Consider the following 25,697-nt stretch of genomic DNA (forward strand, 5'->3'; position numbering starts at 1 on the left):
ATATGAATGTTCATAGCAACATTATTCATAGTAGCCAAAAAGTGAAAACAAATGTCCATCGACTGATGAATGAATAAATAAAATGCGCTTTCTCTATACAATGGAATATTATTCATCAATAAAAATATGTAGTCTACATACTGTATGATCCCATTGGTGTAGAAATGTCCAGAATAGATAATAATCTATAGAGATAGAAAGTAGACTAGTGGTTGATTTAGATGGGGGAAGGGAGGAAATGGGGAGTTATTAATGAGTATGGATGGAATTTCTTTTTGGGGTGATGAAAATGTTCTAAAATTAGATTATGGTGATGATTGTATAACTCTGTAAATATACTAAAAATCATTACGTTTTACGTTTTAAATAGTTGAAATTTATGATATCAATAAAGTTGATAAATAAATAGCCAAAAAAAAAAGGGAGGGGATTGAGTGTAGGGAGTTGCCGCACAGACAAAAGCATGCCAGGATGATTTTGATTTAAAATATTCTGTTACTTTGTTTCCAGAAACTGTTGTAATATTCTTGAAGTCACATTTTTTCAGACTAGGCCACTTCTGGAAGCTGCCATTCATACTTTGGAAATAGTATGATATTCCACTGCTATTCCTAAATGTTAATTGGGGGTCATAATTACAGTCAGTTTACCTATTCAGAGCTCAAACAGCTGACTTTGGTCATTTTTGCATTTTACCATGAATTTTATAGCTGTGTCATGTAGGATAATTTTGGCTGAAAATAACAGAATGCCTGACTAACAGTGGCTTAAGCTTAATTAATTATCTCACATCGCAAGAACCCTAGAGGTGCAGCAGTTTTAGGTTTACACAGTGACTCATGAATGTCATTAAAAGATGTAGGCTCTTTTTATCTTTCTATCCTGCCATCTTCATAATGTTGGGTTTTCATTCTCAGACTTGTGATCTCATTGTTGCAAGATGGCTGCCTGAGTTCCAGTCATCACAACTTCTCATAACTATGTTGAGGATAGGCAGGAAGGAGAAGGAGGGGAAAAGTCTCTTTCTAAATCAGAAAACAAAATCTCTCCAAGGAGCCTCCCAGTAGGTTTCCTCTTATATATTTTTTTTCATTTTTTACATGTTGTGTGATTCCATTTATGTAAAATGTTTAGAAAAGGAAAATCCATAGAGATAGAAAGGAGACTGGTGATTGCCAAGGGCTGGAGGGGGGGGGGATGGGATGTGACAGTTTGATGGATATGGGGTTTCATTTTGGGGTGGTGGAAATTAGCTAATGGTTCTGTAATTAGATGATGGTGATGATTACACAACATAATATATGTGAAACACCACTGAATTGCACTTTTAAATGGAAAATTTTATGTTATGTGAATTATATCTCAATTAAACAACAACAAAATTCAACCACATGTCAAAGAAGGCCCCCTAAAATAAAGTAAATCCTCCCAACTCCAAAATGCGCAGCTGTGTGAAGGATCTGTTGACAGCATGTGAGCTGTTGCAGCCCACTCTGACATAGGAGCCACGTCTGCACCTGAGTGTGCAAGCCCTGGAAATGGGGCTCAGTGGCAAACACCCAGCCCCAGTTGTGACAAGAGGCATGACCTAGGGTTTGAGGACAGCAGCACGATTCTCAAGCAGTAAGAACTGGCTACATTAGGAAAGAAAAAGGAAATGGTGTATATAAGTGATAGAATTTATTGAATAGGAAAGTTATTGACTTGGATTGGAGGGGAAAAGGCTAAAAAATATTGTTTTCTGCTACATGATGTTATCTGCTAACATCTAGCAGAAACCAGTTGAGAAGGTGCACAGTGCGTAGTACGCCCTCATTAGTACGTCCAAGCATGTTCAGAAAGGCACTGGAATGTCTTCTGCCCACCAGGAAAGCACTGACAGATTGAAATTCCTAAGTCCTAACCCCCTCTGTACAAAATACTGCTTGAAAATTCTATCAATCTGCCCCAGCCCAAAGAAGATTTTTAAGTCTGAACGTCTACAAAGAGGTGCATTTAACCAGCTTCACAGCGTGGAATCTTTGTGACTCGGTCCCTGTCAGGATCATGATGAAAGCATACACCAAGTGGTGCCTCAGAAGCCACAGAGCTGCACCCCAACTGGTGTTAGATCTCCCCATTATGTGCTCTTTTACTACCTTTTTACTCCTATATCAACCCTTATTATTCTGTATTGAAATTTCCCATTTGTTTGCCATGATTAACTTGAAACTTTGTAAAATCAGGGTCTGTGACTGTTTTGTTCATATTAGAATCCCAAGGGCAGGCTACCTGGCATCTCAATAAATACTCGTTGAACAGAAAACGAAAAAAATCCACAGAGCTGCAGCAAGTTGGAGCCATGCCTGTGAAGGTCCCAAGGGAACTGGCAAGTCAGAGGAAACACTAACAGGGCATGAAAAGACACAAATCCCTGCACAAGTCAGTATTTTGTATTATGGCTCCCTTACTGTTTGTCTCCACTATTAAATTAATTTCTCTCAAAACTAACGTTCTGAGAAAACAATGGAAAGCACCTCTTCGCAACTACTGTTTTCATGTTTAGTAAATTTTTTTTAAAATCCCGGGCTTATATAAAATTTTTCAATAGATTATTAGAATCTATAAAATAAGACAGTTGACCAATAAGGATTTCATATAGTCTATTGGTACAACTAATGTACATGGCTGCCCCCAGTTGCAGTTGGCTAATGATACTGTTTTAGGTCATGAAATTAGCATCTCATGATAAATATTTTTACTACAGGGGAAGATTGCATCTTTAAGGACACATTTGCATTTCTAAATAAAGCAAGTAGTGATTGCAAGAAGCAAACAGAGCTTTAGGCTGGAAGCATTTCAGGGGTTCTCAAGATTCTTCTTCTTCCTCCCCATCTTTAATTTCAGAAATTCTGTCTATAGATTTTAGAATTTCAGCATCAAGATTCAGTGTTTCCACTCCAGAAATCAGCTGCTTTATCGAAGAGTGTGCATTATTCATGACGATATAGAGGTTCTGCAAGGCCACGTCAGTGTTCTGCTTCACCACGGTCAAGGTATCCCCCTGGATAGAGGACCAGAGGGCCTCGTTCTTCCACTGGATGTTAGAGACCTGAGCCTGGAACCAACTTATTTCCCGTTTCAATTTCATGACCTGATTTTTGCCTTCATAACCCATTGGGTTCTGCTCCACCTGGTGGACCACCAACTCCAGGTCAAGGTAGTTGCCTTCCTCCTTCAGCATCTTTGCTTCTAGTTTATGCTCAACAGTCCTCGCCATTTCTGTTTGAGTTTCAGAGAAGCTGTGAACCTCATTCAGCTTTCTTCTCAGGTTAGAATTTTAGGAAGCACTGAAAGATGAAAATTCTAACCCAAGAAGGTTCTGCATCCGGAGATGCCGTTCTCTCACAGACTCTCTGTGAGCTGTGAACTCTGTATTAGGGCTGTTTGCTGGAGACCTCAGGGAAGCACGCGAGGCAGTGTTACTCAGAGTCCTCGCAGGGAGAGACTCAGGCCTGGGGTTGAAGGAAAATGACATGTTAGTGCTGTAGGATGAGGTGCTGGCAGTGACTCTCAGTGAGTGTATGCTCCATGGCTGACAGCAGGTAGGTCCTATACCACCTGTCTCCTCGTCCTCTTCCAGGTCGCCGGCCCTTGTGGGTTCTTAGAAAAATGTCTGCTGATACTCCAGGCCATACCCCAGGGTCTGGGTGGTTGAGGAGTTGTGTTCCAGCCCTAATGAGTGCCTCATGGCTTCCTTTGAATAAATTCTACTATTGTAAGTACTATTGTGTCTTCTTTTAACAAGGTCAGATTCTTGGTTTTCAGAAACTCTTTAAAAGAGAATAGATTTGGAAAAAAAAAAAGAGAGAGAGAGAGAGACAATGGATTTGCTTCTTCAAGGTCTTCAAGTTCTCCTCTGGAATGACGAGGCTCTGGGCTTGGGAAAGCAGGGTGACGCCCTGGTGGAGTGTATAGCCTGACATCCAGCTGGGCCTGGTATGGCTGGCCCTGCCTAGCCCAGCGGCCCAGCAGTGGCTCCTAGGCCTCTGCTTCTCCTGGGCCGTGGCCAGCATGGCCTGCCCCAGTCACCTGCTGCTCCTCCGTGCCACTCACCACTGTTTCCCTTCCGTTATATCTTATTGGCCCAAACTGGGCAACATGACTAGCTTTGCTAAAGGGGTGCCAGGAATTAACCTTGATTTTTCACTATTTGTGGAGGTGGGAAAGAGAAAAGGGAGTTAATAATGGCTGTGAGTGCCAACAAACTTTGTCTGATGCACCAGCCAAAGACTCAGTATCTGAGTTTGGATGCTGTTCTCAACCTTAGCATACCTTTCTCTTAAAAAAAGTTTGTGTTTTTAAAATTATACAAGTAATACACGAATACATCATCATTGTAAAAGATGCAAACAATATCATCCTTAACAAGCTTATTTCCCCTAATAGAAAACAAGCCTTTTTACTCCACTTACATCAGTGTGTTCACTGTCTGCCCTTTGAAGTCATATTTTGGACTTTTCCGCTGTATTATTATTGATTTGTTCCCTTTCCTGACAGCATCCTCAAGTTTCTTCCACTTCCCCTGCAGATTCTAGCCTTCCCTTGAAACTGGGCTCTAATCTCTCCTCCTCATTAAAGCCTTCCCTGATCATCTCAGCAGAAACTGTTTCTTCCTCTAAGTAATCCTATCATCTAGATCACTCACATACTGCCCTATTTCCTATGCTGAGTTTTGCATTCTTTATGTGTGATCATAATAGTCCTCAGCTGACTGAGAAAACATGATTGATTGCTCTCTGGGTTGCCCTCTGTCCCTAGCTCAGTGCCTTGCTTATGCTGGGTAGGCCCTTAATAGATTGTTTGTCCATTGTTGATTTCTGTCTGTTGCAGTCACACTTAATAATTAGAGGAAAATGAACACAGTTTGGAGAATCATCTCTGGAATTAACTTCTTGCTTATGCCTTGGTACAGCTGCTATAGATCAAAATAATTCTTATTTTAGCTACAGTGAATACAGAGGAAGAAGAAAGTCGTTTGCTTTTGTGGCTTAAATAGGTAATAAGCCTCTCCAGAGGCTTGGCTTATACAAAGCAGCCGGGGCAGCATGATGTCACTATGCAAGGTGTGACTCAAAGCCTCTCTGTGGGCTATTGTGCCATGCTGGAGGGATGTTTCTATCTTGCTTGTTGGCATCCAGTCTGGTTTTTTTTTTTTGAAGCAGCAGATTTTTGTTAGCAGTCAGAACTCCTTAGGAGACCAGTCTCACAACAATAGGATTCCAGATACCCTCATAGTGCAAATTATATAAAGTGATTTGGGGCCATTTCCTGAGAGTTCATTCTGTTCCTATGGTTGCAGAAATAGCAGGGCCAAATTTTTAGGGGGGTATTCTCCAAAGCAAAGAGAAGTGGGAGTGGACATTCTCATTCCCTCATTAGCTAGGCCCCAGAATGCCCCAATTCGATCTGGCAGCACCACTGTGAAAAAATGACCAGCTTGGCCTTTTGAAGACCAAACAAATTCTTTGCCTTCTAACTGTTTGGCAACCCCAAAGAGGGAATGGTCACAGCTGTTAGAGTTTTTTTTGGGGTGGTGTTGGGGATTTGGGTCAATTCACATAGCTTTGCCGTTATTTAGGCTACCTTTTCTTCTTCACATGACCTTGGCAATTGAAAACATGCCTTTCTATCAGATTATAATTGAGATCTTTGTTTGTTTTTAAATAATTTATAGGATGATGTCCATATCATTTGTTAGTGTTTGGTCATTTTACTCAGCTGTTTTCATAGTCATACTTGATACTGTATGAAAGCTCCCTGAGTAGAACCTCCACAGTGACCAAGGGAAGTAGACCTCCCTTTTCTTCTTTTTGTTAATTGAAACTTTTATTGAGGTAAATGTAGATTCACATGCAGTTGTAAGAAATAATAGAGAGAGCCTGCATACCCTTTACCTGGTTTCCTCCAATGGTAACATTCTACAAAACTATAATATATTATCTCAATCAGGATATTGGCATTTATATAATCCATGATCTTATTCAGATTTCACTAGTTGTATTTGTACTCATTTGTGTGTGTTTTGTCTATGCATTTCATCACATGTGTTGGTTCCTCTGACCACCACCACAGTGAAGATACAGACCAGTTCCATCACCACAAAGACCCTTCTTATTTCCCTTTAATAACTATCGGTCTTACTCCCCTTCCCCATCCACAACTTCCTGCAACCACTAATCTGTTCTTCATTTCCAAAATTTGGTCACTTCATAAATGTTACGTAAGATGGGTTGCACGGGTGGTTCAGTGGTAGAATGCTCACCTTCCATGTGGGAGACCTGGGTTCTCCCGGACCATGCACATCCCCCCCTGCACCCCCCAGCAAAAATCAGAAAAAAAAAGCTACGTAAAATGGAATAATGAAATATGTGGTCTTTGGGGATTGACTTTTTCACTCAACATGGTTCCTTGGAGATTTATCCAAGTCATTGTGGGTATTAATAGTTTGTTCCTTTTTATTGCTAAGTAGTATTTCATGTGTGTAGCACAGTTTATTTAACCATTTGCCCATTGAAGTTAAATAAACAGTGCTACGCTCAGCCAAATTGTATTGAAACAGGTGCCACCAACTTGGAATTTATATTAATGTAAATAGGGCTGGTATGAAAGAATGGGTATGATGGCTATACCACAGGGGACTTTTCTTACTTTATCCTGGCGATATTTATGTAACATCTGATAGAAAAAAAATCTGATAGAAAGGGTTTTTGTTAGAGCAAAAGTTTTTAATTTCGATGAGGTCCAATTTATCAATTTTTCCTTTTATGGGTTGTGCTAAGAGTTCATTGCCTAGTCCTGGATCCCAAAGATGTTCCTGTATTATTTTTTCTAAAGGCTTTCATAGTGTTACGTTTTATATTTAAATCTCTGATTCATTTTGAATTGATTTTTACATAACGTGTGAGGTTTAAGTTGAGCTGCTTCTTCTTCTTCTTCTTTTTGCCTATTGATATCCAGTTGCTCCAGCATCATTTGTTGAAAAGGCTATTTTTTCTGTACTGAATTGCTTTTGCACCTTTGTCAGAAATCAGTTGAACATTTTGTGTGGTTCTATTTCTTCGTTCTCTATTCTGTTCCATTGACTTATGTGTCTGTTGATCTGTCAATACCACACTCTTTTGATTGCTTAATCTATATAGTAAACCTTACTATTGAGTAGAGGATTCCTCCCATTTTATTCTTCTTTGTTAACGTTGTTTTAGCTATTCTTGGACCCGCACACTTCCATATGAATTTTGGTATAAGCCTGGCTATGTCTATGAAAAACTTTGCTAGGATTTTGATGGGAATTGCATTAAACCCCTAGATCAGTTTGGAAAGAATTGACATCTTCACTATGGTGAACCTTTCAATCCATGAAAACGGTATGCCTCTTCATTTCTTTATGTCACCTTTGATTGTTTTCATCAGCATTTTGTAATTTTAATTCTACAGATCCTCTATGTGTTTTGTATTTTATTTTCTTCGGAGTGATCATAAATGATACTATGCTTTAAATTTCAGTTTTATGAGTTTTATGTATTCATTGTTAGTATATAGAAGTATGATTGATTTTTGTTTTGATCTTGTATCTTGTGAACTTGCTGAACTCACTTATTAGTTTTAAAAAGTAGATTCTTTGGAATTTTTCTACATAAATAAGCATGTTATCTATAAATAAAGACAGAATCTGTACATTTGCATCTTTCTTTGAATTTTGAGAGTTTTCAGAAATTATTTCTTTAAATAATCTTTCAGCTCCACTGTCTTTCTCCTCTCCTTGTGTGTCTTAGATGATATGAATGTTGGATCTTTTGATATTGTTCCACAAGTGCTTGAGGCTCTGTTTAGTTTTGGTTAATCTGTTTTCTCTCTATTCAGGTTGGGTGAATTCTGCTGATCTGTTCTCAAGTTCACTGATTCTATCTTTTGTCATCTCCTCTCTACTATAGTACCTATCCAGTGAATTGCTTTATTTCTGTAACTGTATTTTTCGGTTCTTTAATTTTTATTTGGCTCAGTTTTATAACTTCTGTTTCTAAAGATTTTCTATTTTTCCATTTGCTTCTAAAGTATTTGTAATTCATTATTGAAGCATTTTTATGATGACTGCTTTAATATCCTTTTCAAATAATGACAACATTTGATTCATCTCAATGTTGACTATTTAATTGTCTTTTCTCCTTCAAGTTGTAGTTTTCTTGGTATTATGAGTGATTTTCAATTGTATTCTGGATATTTTGTTTATTATGTTAGGAGACTCTGAGTTTCATTTAAGTATTTGATTTTATCAGGTTGTCACCCTGTTTAGGTTTAGTATGTAGATCTGTCCTACTTTTATGGGCTCTGGATCCAATGATGGTTTAATTTTCAAAGCGTTTTGGTGTTATTTTGGTCTTCTTGGTTTATCTTGTGCTCCTGGGGCTCCCATTGGTCCCTGCTTTTTCTGTCTAACAGGGTGGAAAATATTTCCTCAGGCCAGGCTGTGTGGGTCCCAGTTGATGGGAGGTGTCTCAAGCTTGAAAGGATGAGGAGGCTTCCCAGGCTGGGCCACTTGTTATGACTGTATCCTTTTTACTAGTTCCACCTGCTTTCCTGCCAGAGTATCACTCAGGAGGGGAGAGGAGTCTCAGGCTGGGCAAGGAATGAGAGCATTTCCCCTGGATGCTTCATATCTGCAGGGCTCTTGATTAACCCCCTGTTTGCAGGCTCATGTGGTATTATTAGAGAGACTCTCGACTCATCCAGGGAGGAGTGAATCTATATGGAATATCTTTCGGTTGCTAGGTTGGGGGTCGAGAAGTGCCAGGTCTAGAGCTCCTTATTCCATAAAGTGGGGGACATAAGATTCTCCGCTACTGCTTTGTTTCTGTACTCCTGGGTTCCCTAACCAATTCTCTTCCTCTTCCCATGTTTCAGAATTCTCCTTTGGTTTTCTCTTATGCCATTACCAGGATTTATAGTTGTGCTTAGTGAGAGAGAGGAGGAAGAAATGGGTCCACATCATGTTGTCTGGACTGGAAGTCACCCACTTTCCTTTTTTTTTTTTTCCCACTTTCCTTTTGATTATGACCTTCTGACTGTGTTTCAGAGCTTGCTGTTTTGAAGGAGTTTCTGAGAAGGTTTAAGAAGCTGCTTAAGTCCTGTGAACTTGATGGCTAACAACCTGGATCAGATAGAGAATTACAAAAAGTCCTGTTTAGACCTCAGTGTTTAGTGAGGGCTCTTCCTGGTGACACAAACTGTGTAGCCAAATTGTATCGAAACAGGTGCCACCAACTTGGAATTTATATTAATGTAAATAGGGCTTGTATGAAAGAATGGGTATGATGGCTATGCCACAGGGGACTTTTCTTACCCTTTATCCTGGCGACCATTCCTTTCTTTCTTCTCGCCATTCCCCCCAAATGTGTTTATTTTGTGCAAGAGATTTAGAGAGTCTCTGGTGGCAGCCAGACTCCATGAGAAGGGGGGGAGTTATTAAGTTAAAATTTAACACAATTAAATTTTTGTAATTTTTATAATTAAACTTATTCATTCTCTGTAGATCTTCTTTTTTGGGCAACTTCATTAAGTGGTGTCCAAAAGAAGCAGGATTCGCTCCTTAAAAATGCATTTTATTTTCAAATAGACTCACGGACAAGTTATTCTCTGGGATAAATTTTACCCTGCTATCTTCTCTTCCTGATTTCTTCCAAGTTCTGCATACTCCAAGGACCCTCAGGACTTTTGGATGTAGATGTTGTGGAGTTCCTTATTTCAGGAGTCTGTTCACTGATTTCCTCATTGTGGCAGGTCCCATTGCACAATGGGGGCCAACCATTCAGGGTCACAATTTGATGTGGACCACTTCTAAATCTAATGCCACTGAAGTCACAATTCTTGCCCTTGTGGGATCAAGGATTGTTGAAGCAGGTGTTCAGATTCCAGTCCTAATACATACTTACACAATCATATAATCACCCCCACCTCCCATCTTTGCCTTGGTTTTCCATAGTCCACTGTCCTTGCAGCTATGGGACAAGGCTACTTTTTTCCTTGACAATCTTTGGCAGTTTACCAAGTGCAATTGGAAGGTGTGCTGCCCTAGTATCTTACCCCTTTACTCTGACCCAGCACTTTTTAATTCCTAGGAGATACCATGAGTGGCCCATGGGCCTCAAAGCTCACAGACTCTTTGCTGTAGGGAGAGGGACTTTAGCTGAGGTTGTACTGTGCTGCAGGCACTCTGTTTTCTGTTCCCACCTTCTGTGACCATCAGCTTGCATCAGATGCTGCTGCAGCCATGTGTTATTACAAGAGTGCTGAACTTGAGTATTAGGAAGGGCTCACTTTAGCCTACCTACTCCTGATAAACACACACACACACACATACACACATCATGAAACTCCGTGAACAACTGGCTGTTTTTACCTTCAGGTAGACTTTTCCTCCATAATATCCATAAGAAAGGTACTGGGTCATAGTGAACTCCTGGTATCTCTTGATGCACTGCCCATGTGCTCACACTCACAGCTGCCTTTGGCTTTTGTCTTCCTTTAGTTTTATCAAGGGAACCAGTTGCTCCTCTTCATAAATTCTAAAATTAAACCTCAAATGGATTCCTTAAGTCAGTGACAGTGATGAATTATAATATTTGTTCTGCTTGAAGTTTGAGAAGTGATTTGTTTTTCCCAATGTATAAAGAAAATTATACTTTAGATCACTCAGTTATTTTATTCTGTAAAAGAAGGCATTAAAGACAGCTTTTAGAGACTGAATATATTATTTTGTAATGCTTTCTACTGCAAATAATGAAATACCTAATCAGTAGAGGCTTAAACAAGCAGGAGTTTATTTTTCTCACCAAACAGGAAGTTTGGAGGTAGGTGGCTGCTGGCATACATTTAAAGGCTCAACTTGGTCTCAAAACAGCATCTCTGCAATTATCCCTACCTTCCCACCCATGATCCCACCCATGATCCCAAGATGACTGCTGCAGCTCCAGACATTATGGAAGAGATGGGTGAGGGGCAGCATCACTTGCATCTGTCCCTTTTCTCAAGAGAGCAAAAGCCTTTTCTAGAATCCCAAGATAAACTTCTGAAAAGGAGGCTGAGGAAACAAGTACAGTGTTTAGCCTTTTCTAGTTTCTAAATGGAAACTGGCAAGAGAGAAGGAATTTGGGAATGGAGATACTAGTCAGCTATAATGAGCCAGTGACTTTAACTGGGATTCTTTTTATTGATTGGTGCTCTAAATTGAATTAGAAAAAAAAATTCCTCTTTTGAGAAAGGGGCTACACATCTCTCTAGCTCTTATTGATTTAAATTTGACTTACACTTTATTGATTTTAAATGCACTATTAAATATGTAAAACTGATATTGTTGTATTGAATTGGTAGCTACGAATCATGAACACAACACTTTTCCAAGTTAGGTTTGGAAAGAGAGGAAAATTCACTACAAATGTTTGATTGAGGATTTTTTTGACATGACTTTTATGTCAAAAGGGTTACACACTAAGGGTTACTTTTTCAGTGATTTAGCTTTATGAATAAATAATGATTAGTTTCATACTCTTATGGCCTTAACCTCTGTATTCCACTATACCTGAGGCAATTTTGTTATTTTCTCTTGGGGTGGTTCACGATATCTACTGAATGCTTTCTTCTCCCCATAAGAGTACAACAAAGAAGAAAAGAGAAAATGAATTTCTAAAATAAGTATGATCTGACGAAGTGAGGTCCTGAAACATGTAATGGTGTGGATGAACCTAGAAAATATAGTCCTGAGTGAGGTAGGTCAGACATAAAAAGATAAATATAGTGTGATTTCACTGTTGTGACTCTGGTGGTAGAGAGTAGACTCCAGGTCATGCAGCCCAGGAGGAAAATTTGTATTCATTTATAGCGGTGAGCTAAATGTTGCATTTCTGCAGCTGGAGTGCATAGGTGACTCCAACAGCTTCCATATGTTTGACATTTTTAACATTGACCATTCATAGTAAAGATTCTATTTAAAGAAAAAGACTCACATTAACATCTAATACACAGACACACACCCACACACAGTAGAAAGAAATGCACCCAACATGGAAAGACACCCAGGGACACATATGCACAGAAAGACAGAGACAGAGGGCACATGTTCATGCCACACACACCCGTAGATGCAAATCCAGACACTGGCACACACAGACACACACATACACACACAAATAAATGAATAAATATGATATGAAGGGGGAAATATTTAAGAAATATAAGCAAACTGGTACAAAACCTGATCAGGCAGGAATATCTAAGAATGGTGTTTTTAGATAATTCTATATCAAATTTGCAATTAACCTCAAAAATTAGTTAGAAAAATAAGTGTTACTGTTCACTGACATATTAGATATTGACTTGCCCTCTTCAGTCACCTAATTCCCAGTAACAACTGGTAGCTGCACAAGGGTTTCTATAGCATTCTCTTCTAATACTGACCCAGTTTTTAAGGGACTGGGTCTAAATCTAATAATCTGATCTATTCTCTCCCTTCCAGGTCATGGTGATTATTTTCACTATTACATTTACCCAGAGCAAAAAAAAAATTCAACTCCATTACTTCAACAAAGGGAGGACTATTATTTTTATTTAAGAGAGCACAAACAATGTGAAGCCTTTTGCTTAAGGGATTTGGATTCCCATCCAGGATTCACCACTTATACTACTGGAGTGAACTTTGGCAAATTACTTATTCTCTCTGTGCCTCAGTATCCCCATCTTTAAACTAGGAATAATGATAAAACATACTCAGAGTATTATTGTGAGGATTAAAAGAGTTGAATGTTTCTAAAGTCCTTAGAACAGTGTTATTAATGTTAGTTATTATGGCAACAGGAATGATACTCACATCTGTAAAGATAAGCTTCTAACTCATGATGGCCATAGTGAGCTGTCAGGTTCTTGCCATGCATCTCTCTCTTCCTGCCTTTGCCATATATTGTCAAGCATCTGGACTGTGGAATACACAGACTCTGATGTGCTGGAGTGCTGAAGGAAAGATTTCAAAGGATCGATAACCCTTGGTGCTGATGAGTATAACCTGCTTCTCAGTTTGGGTTCGTTTCACAGTTTCTGTAGTATCTCTGGCCACACATTAATCGATCCAAGCCAGCAATAAAATTCCTCTTTTGATCTTCAGCAGTAAGGAAGGCAAGTTGATATCAGCTGTCAATTTGACATGAAACAGAAAAGAGGTCTGGATTTGGCTCCTATCTTTACAACAGTGGTGTCACAGGTGGAATGGGAACCAGGGGGTTGAGATAGCAATGAGCACTGAATCTGGAGACAGCACATTCCTGACCTAATCATTTGCTAAGACATTCACTTTATTTCTTTGGACTAAGAATGAGCACCATTTTAGTCACTAGAGCAAAGTGCAGGTTGATATACTTTCCTAGGAGATTATAATGGCAAATCTCAAGCTTGGTTGTATGTGTGGATGAAGGTAAACATTTGAAACAGGCACCCTATTGATTTCTACATCATTCCAAATAACTTTCTAAGCAATTTATTTCTAAGGTATAGAATTCTGAATTGAAATTTCAAGGTAATACTCTGATAGTGCAGAAATGGAACTTTCATGCTATGCTTATGAGAATAACAACAGAAATGGACATTAATGAACTTTTTTTTTTAAAGCATGCATTTTTAAAGAACTTAGAGTGGGGACACAAATGGACATTTGCACACTGGTGTCTGGGGGCAGTGTTCCTGATCCACAATGAATGGAGGTGGCCTAAGGGTATAATGCTTGAGGAATGGAAGGCAGAATCTAAGGTGTATACATATAATGGATTACTGAGTGGCTGTGAGAAGGAATGAAGTTGTAAGGCATGCAGCTAAGTGAATGAATCTTTAGAGCTGTATGTTGAATGAAATGTCAGAGACAAAAATACAAATATAATCATGCCCCAATCATATGGACTAACTATAATATAAAAATTCGGTGAATTAAAGTCGAGAGCATGGGTTATCAGGCTGGGGCTTATTGTAAAGGGTCCTAGACTGTAAGTTCTTGTAGCAGTAACATATATTCATGAGGTGGAATTGTTAACTCTGAATTCTGAGATACTGAACTGTCTGTATATAACATGGTCTTTCCCAGAAACCTTGGGTATTTATGTGACACCTGAGATTCAGAGTTAGAGCTCTGAAGCTATGAAGCAGTATCCCATACAGGAACTGTTTAAAAAGTTGAAAAAGTGATCAGACATCAAGTAGAGATATGAATGAAGCTGATCTGGTTAGGACTAAGGTATAGCATAAGACTGGGTAAAGGATGATATCGTTCATATTTTAAAACTTCAACTTCTGTGTGAAACTAAAGGGAAAGATGCTTATTTGGTGCAAAATTTGTATTTTGGGTAGTGCATTTCTGAATTTAACTTGTATGGTCGTTTTAGTTGAACACCATAAGTACATGGTATCTTGAATACAGCATGAGATTTTGTTGGTTTGTCCAGGTTAGTGTGCTGCCCTAATAAATCCCAGAGTGATTTGGGCAGAGAATAAAGAAGTATTTGCAAAGTCCCCTTGAGGGAATGGGGAGAAAGGAGGAAATTTCAACTTCCGCATTTGGAGAATTTCTGATATTCTTGCAAGCAGTGGGGACAACCAAATCAGTAGGCTGAGTCCTCAATCTTGGGGTTTGCCCCTATGAAACTTATTCCTGCAAAGGGTAAGCCCACTTAAAAATTACACCTAAGAGTCACCCCAGAGAACCTCTTTTGTTGCTCAAGTGTTACCTCTCTCTCTGGGCCAACTCAGCAGGTCAACTCACTGACCTCCCTCCTGCGTAGGACGTGACTCCCAGGGGTTTAAATTTCCTTGGCAACGTAGAGGAGAAATCCTGGGATAAACTGGGACCAGGCATCAAGAGATTGAGAAAGCCTTCTTGACCAAAAGGGGGAAGACAGAAATGAAAAAAATAAAGTTTCAGTGGTGAAGAGATTTCAAACACATTCGAGAGGTTATCCTTATGCATTATATAGATATCCCTTTTTTGTTTATGGTGTATTGGAGTGACTGGAGGGAAATACTTGAAATTGTTGAACTGTGTTCCAGTAGCCTTGAGTCTTGAAGACAGTTGTATTATGATATGTTTACAGTGTGATGGTGTGATTGTGAAAACCTTGTATCTGATGTTCTTTATATCCAGGGTATGGACACATGAGTAAAAAATATGGATTAAAAAAATAAATAATAGGGGGGACAAAGGATAAAACAAATTGGGTAGATGGAAACACTAGTGGTCAGTGAGAGGGAGAGATAAGGTGTGTGATATGTGTGAGTTTTTTTTCTGTTTTCTTTTTATTTACTTTTCTGCAGTGATGCAAATGTTCTAAGAAATTACCATGGTGATGAATATACAACTATGTGATGATATTGTGAATGTTAGATTGTATACCATGTATAGAATGTATGTGTGTGAAGATTTCTCAATTAAAAAAAAAGCATGTATTTTGTTGCTTTTTACTTGAATGTGCGAATTTACAATTCACAAGCCAAGACATTTGGAGAGATTTTTGTACTAATTCCTTTTCATCCTAAAAACATTTTAAAAAAATATTAGGTCCAGATGATTTTATTTTATTTAGCAAGAAAATTGGAAATGCTAAACAAGTGTCTGGCTAATACTTTTTGGGTAGAGAATTTGTTCATTGATTTAGGATTAAGAAACTCAGAAAACAATCAATTCTTTTGCACATAGTGGGGATTGGATTGAACTACATTCTGAATTTCATATATTGTGGTTTCTCCTCAATTTTTACAACATTGGTGGTACGTAACTGAAAATAAGAATACCCCGTTGTGTGGTGTCCTTATTCATTGTCACTAGCTGGGCAGGATGTGCTAAGAGTTATAAACTATAACTATAAGCAGCTATAAGCTGCTATAAGCAGCTGTGTAAGTGTGTGCATATGGGGAGGGGACAACAGCTTGCTACACCTCAAAGCAGCAGGCTCACCTTCTTTGTCCCTTGTTTCTTTCAGTCCCTTTTCTCTACCTTATTGCTGTGGTGGTGACCAGGAGAGGAAGGGCTAACTTTGTTGAGGGCCCTTCAGGCTCACTTACTGCTTCATTCTCCTTCAGAAATAGCAGAAATGAAAAACGCAGCTTGTGCTGCTGTAACCATGTTTGGGAGCTGCAGCAAGGTATAGGCTAAGGAGCCAGGTGATGAGAGGAGCACATCCTCCTCATTCCTTCTCCCTCTTTCCCCCATCCTTCCAAAGTGGAAATGAGACTGGCATAAACCTTCCTTTCTCAACATAGCCACTTACAGGTATTGGTTCCTTTACCTGATGTCTACTGTAGCAGTGCTACTCAAAGTGTGGTTTGTGTTTGTCTAAGACATAGGGAGTCGTTAGAAACTTACATGCAATTAGACGTTGCCATGTCATTCAAGGGCACGATCAGTGGGCTTATGTTTCTTTATGTCTGTCTTTATTTCATTTTTCTTACAATCAGTTTGATGGTATTTTACAGAAGTATCAGTCTGAAATTCTTGGGAAACAAACAAACAATCTTGTCCTTCCCTAAAGATAGTTTGATGCACCATCCTATAGGATGCCCCTTCCTTTCCATTCTCCATGTCTTTACCTTTTACAGATCTTTCTCCTTTTATGCTTGCTCAGCTTCAGTAGCTGCTTGCTTAGTCTGTCTGCCCCTCATCTCTCATTCCAACCCATCATTTTTTTTTAACAGCAGGTACAGCGAAGTGAATTAATTACATTCCTCCATTCATGGCACAATATGATCATTGGTCTGTAGAAGGCCTCTCTCTTGTTTTATGTACTTTTATATGCCATCATTCCTGACCACAATTTCATTCCTTACCCACTTTACATATGCTTCCATACAAATGCTTTTGGTATCCATTCTTGAATCTCTTTATATGTCCTTGCAAAATATGTAGCATTGTTTTTAAGCGTGTTTTAAATATACATAAAAGATTTTGTGCTATAGATATGTGTGTGTGTGTGTGTGTGTGTGTGTGTGTGTGTCTTTGGTGGGGGCAGGGAAATGCACAGGCTAAGAATCAAACCTGGGTCTCCCACATGGCAGGTGAGAATTCTCCCACTGAACTACCCTTGAACCGCACCCCCCATAGATATGTTTCAAGAATCTGTCTGCATTTCTATTTGTATATCTTCTTCATTGCTTCTAACCATAGACTTAAGGAGGACTAAGCCAGGCGATGTGGACAAAGAAAGATCAGGTGATAGCATCATCATTACTTGAAATAACCCAAAATTAATGTTCTATTCATTCAACAAATATTCACTGAGCACCTACTATGTGCCAGGCCCTGTAGTCCTTATTTTCAGGAAGTATAAAGTCTAGTGTCAGATACAAGCACGTAAACAGTTAACTATGATATAATATGCTAAATACAGTAATGGTGGTTCAGCAATTATGGACATAAATTCATTTGTTGAATGAATGAATCCAGAATAAGCATTATGAGATTTTTCATCCAAAGACCTCATAGTTATTAAAAAAAAAATTTATTATGTCCTGTGTACTAGTCATTGTGCTTTGTCCTTGTGATAGAATGAAAGGCAATGGGCAAGTATGCAAATGGTTAATGAGAAGGTGTCCTTTAAGATTTAAACAGAAGATCTATATAGGAACAGAATGTTTTGTCTCTAGGAGCCAGGGAAGGCTTCAAGAGGACATGACATTTGGACTATCTTTTATTTACTTTTTACATTTTTCTGAAGTTTGTTATTATTTTTTTATTGAGGCCAAATTCATATAACATAAAGCTAACCATTTTAGAATGAACAATTTGTTGGCATTTTGTATATTTACAATGTTGTGCAACCACCACCACCATCTATTTCTAAAACATTTCCATCACTCCCAAAGGCTACCCATTAAGCAATTACTCCCCTTTCCCTGCCTTTTCCCAGCCCCTGAAAACCATCCATTTACTTTTTGTCTCTATGAATTTACATATTCTAGATATATTATATAGGTGGAATCATCCAATATTTGTCTTTTTGGTTTGGTTTATTTCATTCAACATAATATCCTCAAGGTTCATCCATGTTGTAGCATGTATCAGTATTCCATTCCTTTTTATGGCTGAATAATATTCCATTTATGGATAGATCACAATTTGTTTATCCATTCATCCATTAATGAACGTTTGTGCTTTTTTTTTACTTTTTGGCTGTTATGGATGAGCCTTTATGTACAGGTATTTGTTGGAATAACTATTTTCAGTTATTTGCAGGGTATATACTTAGGAGTAGAATTGCTGAGTCTTATGGTAATTTAATATTTAACATTTTGAGAAACTGCCAGAATATTTTCCACAGCAGCTGGGCTATTTTACATTTCCATCAACAATGTATGAGGGTTGCAGCTTCTCCACATTCTTTCCAATACTTATTATTTTCCCTTTTATTAAAAAATAATAGCCATCTTAGCGGGTGTGAAGTGGTATCTCATTGTAGTTTGATTTGCATTTCCCTAATGGCTAATGATGTTGAGCATCTTTTCATGTGCTTACTGGTCATTTGTATAACTTCTTTGGAGAAATGTTTATTCAAGTCCTTGGCCCATTTTATTATTGGGCAGTTAGTCTTTTTGTTGTGTTATAAGAGTCCTTTCTACATTCTAATACCAGACCTTTATCAGATATATGATTTGCAAATATTTTCCCCATTCTGGATGTTTTTTCACTCTCTTGATAGTGTCCTTTGATGCACAAGTTTTTAATTTTGATGAGTCCTATTTATCTATGTTTTTCTTTGTTATTCATGCTTTTATTGTTGTAGCTTAAGAATCCATTGCCAAATCCAAGGGCTTGAAGATTTATGCTTGTTTTTTTCTAAGAGTTTTATGACTTTAGCTCTTACATTTAGGTTGTTGATCCATTTTGAATTCTGGAATAGGGTGCAACAGGCCTTCGATTGTATTTGCAATGTTCTATTTTGTATGCAAGGTCGTGGGTACACGGATGGTCATTATATCACATATTATAGCAGGATATATGATATGATATATATGATATGATGTGGCATTCTTGAATTTGTTGCCTATAATTTCAATGCATGTGTTAGCCACAATGCTGGCTTTTTGTATGTTTGGTTTTTGTTTGAGTATAGTCAAGCTTTATATATGTGGAATTGTCAGATTTCACATAGCATTGTACCTCCTGTTTTGTTTTATTTTGTTTTCTGCTGGAATTTTTTTGAGATTTGTCCATATTGATACATGTAGTTTTAGACCTCTGTATCAACCTTTCATTTTATAAAGAGAGAAACATTGATGTATCTTTTCTGCTATTGGTGATCATTTAGATTGTTTCCTATTTTTCACTCCTATAAATACTGCTGTAACATGTTGAAATCTTATTCATATCTCTTTGTGTACAGGTGCAAGAGATGTTTTTAGGAATGGAATTGCTAGAGCATAGGGTACATATACCTTTCATTTAACTAGGTAGTCCCAAATCTCTCTTCAAATGGCTGTACTAATTTACTTTCCCACTGGCAATGCATGAAATTTGATTCTGGCCCAGATTCCTGCCAACCCTTGGTATTATTTGTGTTTTTTCTACTCTGTCCAGATCACCAGACAAAGGGAAGAGGGGGGCAAGGTTTTACAATCATGAGGAGAATGTCAGCTCTAAGGAGTTTCCTGTTATGTTTATTTTAATGAAGAAAAGATTTTATCCTGTTTAGGTGAAAATAATGTTTAGATTTCTGTGGAAAACTGGTGCATTTTTTACTCTGAAGTAGAAGAGGTTTTTTAGTTTTGCTTTCCTGTTTGCATTCTTGGCAAATAAGCAGAAAGGACCAATTAACAAGCAAACTAATGTTCTAAATGTTCATTGCAGTAATTGTTATTTTTAAGTATTTTAAATAGCATGGAGCATTAGATTTATCTTTACTGCTTTTCAAAGTTTTGAATTTGTTAAAATGAATTGAATTGAAAATGTGATACTACTTTATGTATAATGATTGATCGTAATTACTTTCTACTTTATATTCATTTTGCAATGGGAAAAATAAAAGATGGGAAAACGTGCTTGCATTTTAAAACAAAAATCGCAAAAAGTAACTTTGGGCATTTAATGTTGTCTCATGTTCATAGGTGGGAAAGGAGAAGTTCCACAAATCTCAACATTGGGGCTTTTGCAACAATGTTAGGATGCTGGTGAGTGACGATAAACCTGGAATAGGTGGAGAACCACTTCTTGGGCAAAAGATTAAGCCTAAATATAGTGCATATCCGAAAGGAGAAGGATTTGAGGCTCCATCATGGGTGGCTTTTGATAAACAGGTAAGTCATATGACATTGGGAATAATGCATTCCTAAAATTTTGCGTGTACTAAATACTAAATAGAGTTGAGAAAATTGGAGTCTTCAATGTAAATGCTAAGGCTAGCTCTTCTAAAAAATCAAGTTCCAATGACAAAAATACTCTAAACAAAGAAAAATTGTCCTTGTTATGTGGTTTCTGACCAGACATGTTGAATGAAGTGCTCCAGATAGTCTTCTTTCTTGGCTAATGCTCATCAGCCTTTCTCTTATCTCATTCCCCAGACAGAATACTCTGTCCTTCTATAGACACTAAGAGTCTGGCTAGACTGTCACTTTTGCTTAGTGGGTCACCACTAATTAAACAGCTTTGTTTAATTCCAAATGTAACATTAAATAGGAACAGAAAATTGCCTTCTCTTCTTTCCTCCATATTAGCTATGATTTCCTATAAGTAAGGACATGGTAGAAATTACATAAGTGAGGAGAAGGAGGTGCCATGATTAGACAAGAGTATGAACTTTTTAATGTAGACATCAGTGCACAGTGTAGCATATACTGACATGCTGATAGAAAAAGGTAATCCATTTAAATACCTTAAAAAGGACTGAGATCAAAAGAAAGAAAACCAAGACGACTAGTTATTCCCATAAGGCAGCTGTATGTGTATGCTGTATTTACTAGGCAATGCTGTCACTGCCTCATGTCTGTTTTCCACAGATAACCTGCATTATTAGATTATTATTTTAAATCCCATAATTTAAAAATAATTTAAAAAATAGATTAAGAATTCAAACCTTTATAACTTCATATTAACTTTGTCACGTGGGATTTAGCAACCTTTACATGAATTGATTGGCACTACTTTGATTCCCATTGAAATGTCCTCAGATTTGGTAGAACTGACATGTTCCATGTCATCTGTGTCAGGGTAGATCAATTAGAACACACAGTTTTTTTTGAAGCTCATGTCTGGCACTTCTGGAGCTTGAATAGACCACAGGGAAGCTTCTTTCCTAGGAAACCATCTCTACTTTGAACATGGGCCAATATTTCTTTTTCTTTAATTATTTTCAGTACCTGGCTCAGAGCTTGGAAGTTATTTCTGGGCTGATTTACTTGGGTGGATTAGAAATGTTTTTTTCTTACTCATAATGTTATAGGTGTTTGCACACCATCATTCTAGAATATATAATTTGCAAGGGTCAAAGAAAAGATTCTATTTTTACTTCTTGTCTCAAAAAGAGGGTACTGACAATATTTTAAACTAATCAACTACTGAATAAGTAATGCCATAGGCCACAATGCATTAAACTATTCTCTTGCATTTAAAGTTGAAAATTCATTTCATTTCATGTTTTTCTCAATATTTAATATGTGCCTTTTAAACCTATTTTGCAGCTCTTTGATTACTTATAAAATTGTGTAGAATATTTCATGAAGTTGGAATAATTTTAGCTTCAAACTACTTGAGAAAATAAGGAGCTAGCTCATTTCAGACCTAACTAAGTGCAACATAATTCTTTCAGTTATTTTGTTGGTCAACTTCAATTAAATATTCATTAAGCTTTAAATGAGACACTAAGACTATGAAATATTTACGTGTTTTGATGAGATTGTGAACTACAGACTGGATTCTGGTTAAGGCTCAGAGAAAATTATAAAGTACTTTCTATGTAAGTGGTTCCACAAAATAAGTCAGCATCTGTTAATCATTTTTTCTTAAAATTGAGACATTTTCTGTTCTTTGCCAGTTTTTGTGAAGGCTTGTCATTGTAGCAGTATATCTAGAATAACCACTCTTCAAACAAGACAATGTAAGAGTAAAGAGAATTCTTTGGAAAGCAAATCGAAATTAATATCTTGTAGTAGATGCTCTTGAGGCCCATCCAGACCAATGTTAAGGGTGGTATACCCATTCCCTCTGCAAGGGCTTTGACATACAGCTCACACCTACAGATTTGCTCTGACTGATGGGAGTTGCATCTCCCTGAAAGGCCTGAGAGGTTTCACTTGCCCCTTTTCTCCTAGGGGCAGGCAGTGACTGATGGCTGCAAGGGTACAAAAGCTCAGCTTCCTTGCCTCCAGTATAAGGAGTCAACTCTGTGGTGATTTAGGCTGTGTAACCCCTTGGTGTCAGACCAGAGATGAACTTTACTTGAGAATACATCCTTGCATAGCTCATTTCCCTTCCCTTTGCTGCTTCCCTCACTCCCTTACAAGTTTCTCCCAAGAGTGCACCCTTAATAAATCAAGTGCATCTAAATTTCTGTTTCAGGCTCAGCTTCTGTGGAGCCCAAACCAAGACAACAGTCCAGTTTTTAAAAAATGGTACAATTAACTTTATTTTTTTTAAAAAATTACATCTGACAACAGTTAATGCCAAAGTTCAAAACCTGCTAGACTTTAATTGGCTATGTGAGAACTCAAGTCTTACATTTAGTTGAGCAATGCTCCTGGTGGATTGTGAGGCGTTTACATGCAGTATTTAATCCTCACCACAATTCTCTTCATTGTCACTCAAAATGCCTGCCCTCATGAACCTTACATCCTAGTAGGGAATAGACAATAAATATACAAATAAATAATATAATTTGTCTCAAGGTGGTATGTGCCAGGAGGGAAGGAAAACTGGTAAAGGAGATGGAGGAAGAATTTACAATTTTAAACAGTATGGCCAGGAGACCCCTTTGACAAAGTGACCTCTGAGCACTGAACCCAAGGTCCAGTGTTTATCAACCTTTTACTGAAATGAAATTCATAAAAATAAGCTCTTATTCGTGATGATAACCACAGAAAGCCCTCAAGGGGGCAGTATTGGGCCTACCCACTCCTTATTGCTTGTCCCCATTTTACAGAAGAAAAATTGAGATTGTGTCAAGAATCTAAAAAATAGGTTTCTTTTCTAATTGCTCCTAACATTTCCACCACTCAAATAATATAGCATTGTATGTCCCTCATCTATCTCTTCATGCCTAATTATCACCCACATACCACAATACTGAAAGTTGAAAGCTCAACAGTCCAGTTTTTATGTATTTAATTCTAAAAGTGAGCATCAAAATGCTCTGCACTGGCAGACCATCAGATTATAAGCAGAGAAAACGCTATTTGCAGTCGGCACAAAGAGCCAGCATTTATTATCCTGCGTTATCCCCATGACAGATGCTTCTAGTGGTTTCTCCTTCATTGATTCTTCCTTTCATTCTTGCAGACTGAGCATCAGTTTTACTGCGGCTGGAAGTGGGCCCGCTTAAAATTGTTCAGTTCCCCAGGCTCTGGCTGAGCTCTGCCCAGTGATATATCAGTGAAGATTTACTGGGCGGGGGTCCTGGGAAAATTATTTTTTGTAATAAAAAGAGTCAAGCTCAGCTGGTATGATTTTCCTGCCCTTTGCCCTAGCTTCACTTGCCTGACTGGGACTAGGACACAATTCCTTGAGGCACAGCACAGGGATAAAGGGGATCCAAGTCCCTGTTGGCAGCATGGAGCCACTGTTTCAGGCCTGGCAGCCTCTCTCTGGATTTCTCATTAAATGAGAAAAATCAGCCTGTATTTCAGAGGTTCTCAACCTGGGGAAGCATTAGAAAATGTATGGAGGTGTTTTGGGAGCAGGGAAAGGACTAGGATGAGGCAAGGAAGGCATTTGCCTAGGATGCAAAATTTAAGAGGTGTCCCAAAACTAGATAGTCAAGATATATAAAATTTTAATGCAATTAAAAAAAATTAATGCCAAAATTCATGCTGAACAAATACAAACATTTGAAATAAAGACAGGAGCAGTAACTGTGGTTTGCTGAGCTATTTTGGAGCCTGAGGCAAAAGGAAAAAATCGGTAATACTGATCTGTATTCATTGAACGTTTTGGCATTAATATTTTTGTTCATAATGGATTTTTTTGGCATTAATTTTGATTTTTTTAAAGCACCTCCTCTTAATTCTGGTCTCCCATTTAGTGCATGGGGGCCAAGTGTGTATTGCATGCCCTGCATTTTGGGGAGGGCAACGGTACCCTGGGAAGAATTGTTCTACTTAAAATGTCAATAGTGCTCTTGTTGAGAAACACAATTCTACCTGTGCTAGGGGGATTTATACAAACAGTTAAACATAATTTTACCTGATACAGCACCCATCCCCCAAAGACTAGTTGTTTCATTGAATTCCTTTAAATAAAAGCAGTCACATATTCACTCCCACCAATTATTTCCAGTCGTCTTTCCAGCACCCCCATGAGGAAAGAGCAAACATGTACAATTGTTTTCCCTCTAAATGAGGAATCATTGGCAAGAAGTGGAACAGGAACAAGGGTTCTGAGACTGGGTATTGGAGGCACTGCTTCTGATCTGAGTCCTGCCACTAATTACTATCATTTCACCTCTGTGAGCTTCTGTTTTTTTCACTATAATGTGGACTTGGCTAGCTGATTGCTAATGCCCATTTACCTCTAGTAGTCTATGGCTAAGACTTGACTAAAAAAGCCAAAATCAGCTTGTTCTTCACAGAACTGAACCCAGACTCTGGATCTCCTAACCTGGGGCGCTTTCTAATTTCACCAGCCCCCCCACTAATTCATTATTAATTTAAATTTGGCATTCAGCAGTTTATGATATGCTGCTCTTGCTATCGTATGTGATCTATCATTAGTTGCTTTTATGAAAAGTCAGACTATTTTAAAACTACACAGATGAAATGTTTTTGTATCACTTTTTTTCCGGATGTTAAGCACCGTTTACATAGACACTACAATTATGCTCTCGTTTTCTTTCATTTGTCAGTGGCTCCTAGTTAGCCTAGTTTGTTTGCTTTTTCACAAATGACTCATTGTGGTAAGTGGCAGGGTAAAGATCAATCTTAAGGGGTAGTGGTGGTGGTGGTGGCTGTGGTGCATGCATTTAAAAATATTATTTCATTTTTTCCGTTTATTGTAAACATAATTGTAATAAAAACTACTGGCCACAGAATTAGAATTTTAATGACTTTGCATTAATTTACGTTGCATTTGGTGAGCTAATTATGCAGTGCCATGTGAATTATATGCTTTGAATAATTTAAAATAAATTTAAAAAAATTTGTGTTAGGTCACCATGATTCTCTTTTGAAATATAAGATCCTTGTCATCTGTAACATTTTAGTTCAAAAATTAGGAACTGATAGTTTGTCATGAACTAAACAAATTTAGATCATAAATGTGTTAACTTAAATTTTAGGCTAATTTATATTTGTCTGAACTTTTAATCTGTGGAGTCATGGTTATTTATACACTTTCCCTTCTGAATTCAAACTAGCTACATGTGTATTTGAAACATTAAAAAAAAATTTGCCTTCCTTTAGTATTTGAAACATTAAAAAAAAGTATTTGCCTTCTTTTA

General features: G+C 37.9%; 1 protein-coding gene and 1 pseudogene across 3 annotated transcripts in view; one reads left to right on the plus strand and one right to left on the minus strand.

Moving 5' to 3' along the window:
• EFHC2 (EF-hand domain containing 2) overlaps positions 1-25,697 on the plus strand; it is a 206,499-nt gene that overhangs the window by 8,395 nt on the left and 172,407 nt on the right. For 2 of the 3 annotated variants that reach the window (XM_077145069.1, XM_077145067.1), the window contains exon 2: positions 20,161-20,349. In XM_077145069.1, the coding sequence (XP_077001184.1) occupies positions 20,161-20,349 (189 nt within the window). Of the gene's footprint in view, positions 1-2,928; positions 3,200-20,160; positions 20,350-25,697 lie in introns of those variants that run through there. The other variant, XM_077145068.1, reaches the window with a different exon arrangement.
• LOC143671015 (endosome-associated-trafficking regulator 1 pseudogene) lies at positions 2,849-9,419 on the minus strand (annotated as a pseudogene).

The sequence above is a fragment of the Tamandua tetradactyla genome, chromosome X (assembly GCF_023851605.1).
Source record: "Tamandua tetradactyla isolate mTamTet1 chromosome X, mTamTet1.pri, whole genome shotgun sequence".
NCBI classification, from domain to species: Eukaryota; Metazoa; Chordata; class Mammalia; order Pilosa; family Myrmecophagidae; genus Tamandua; species Tamandua tetradactyla.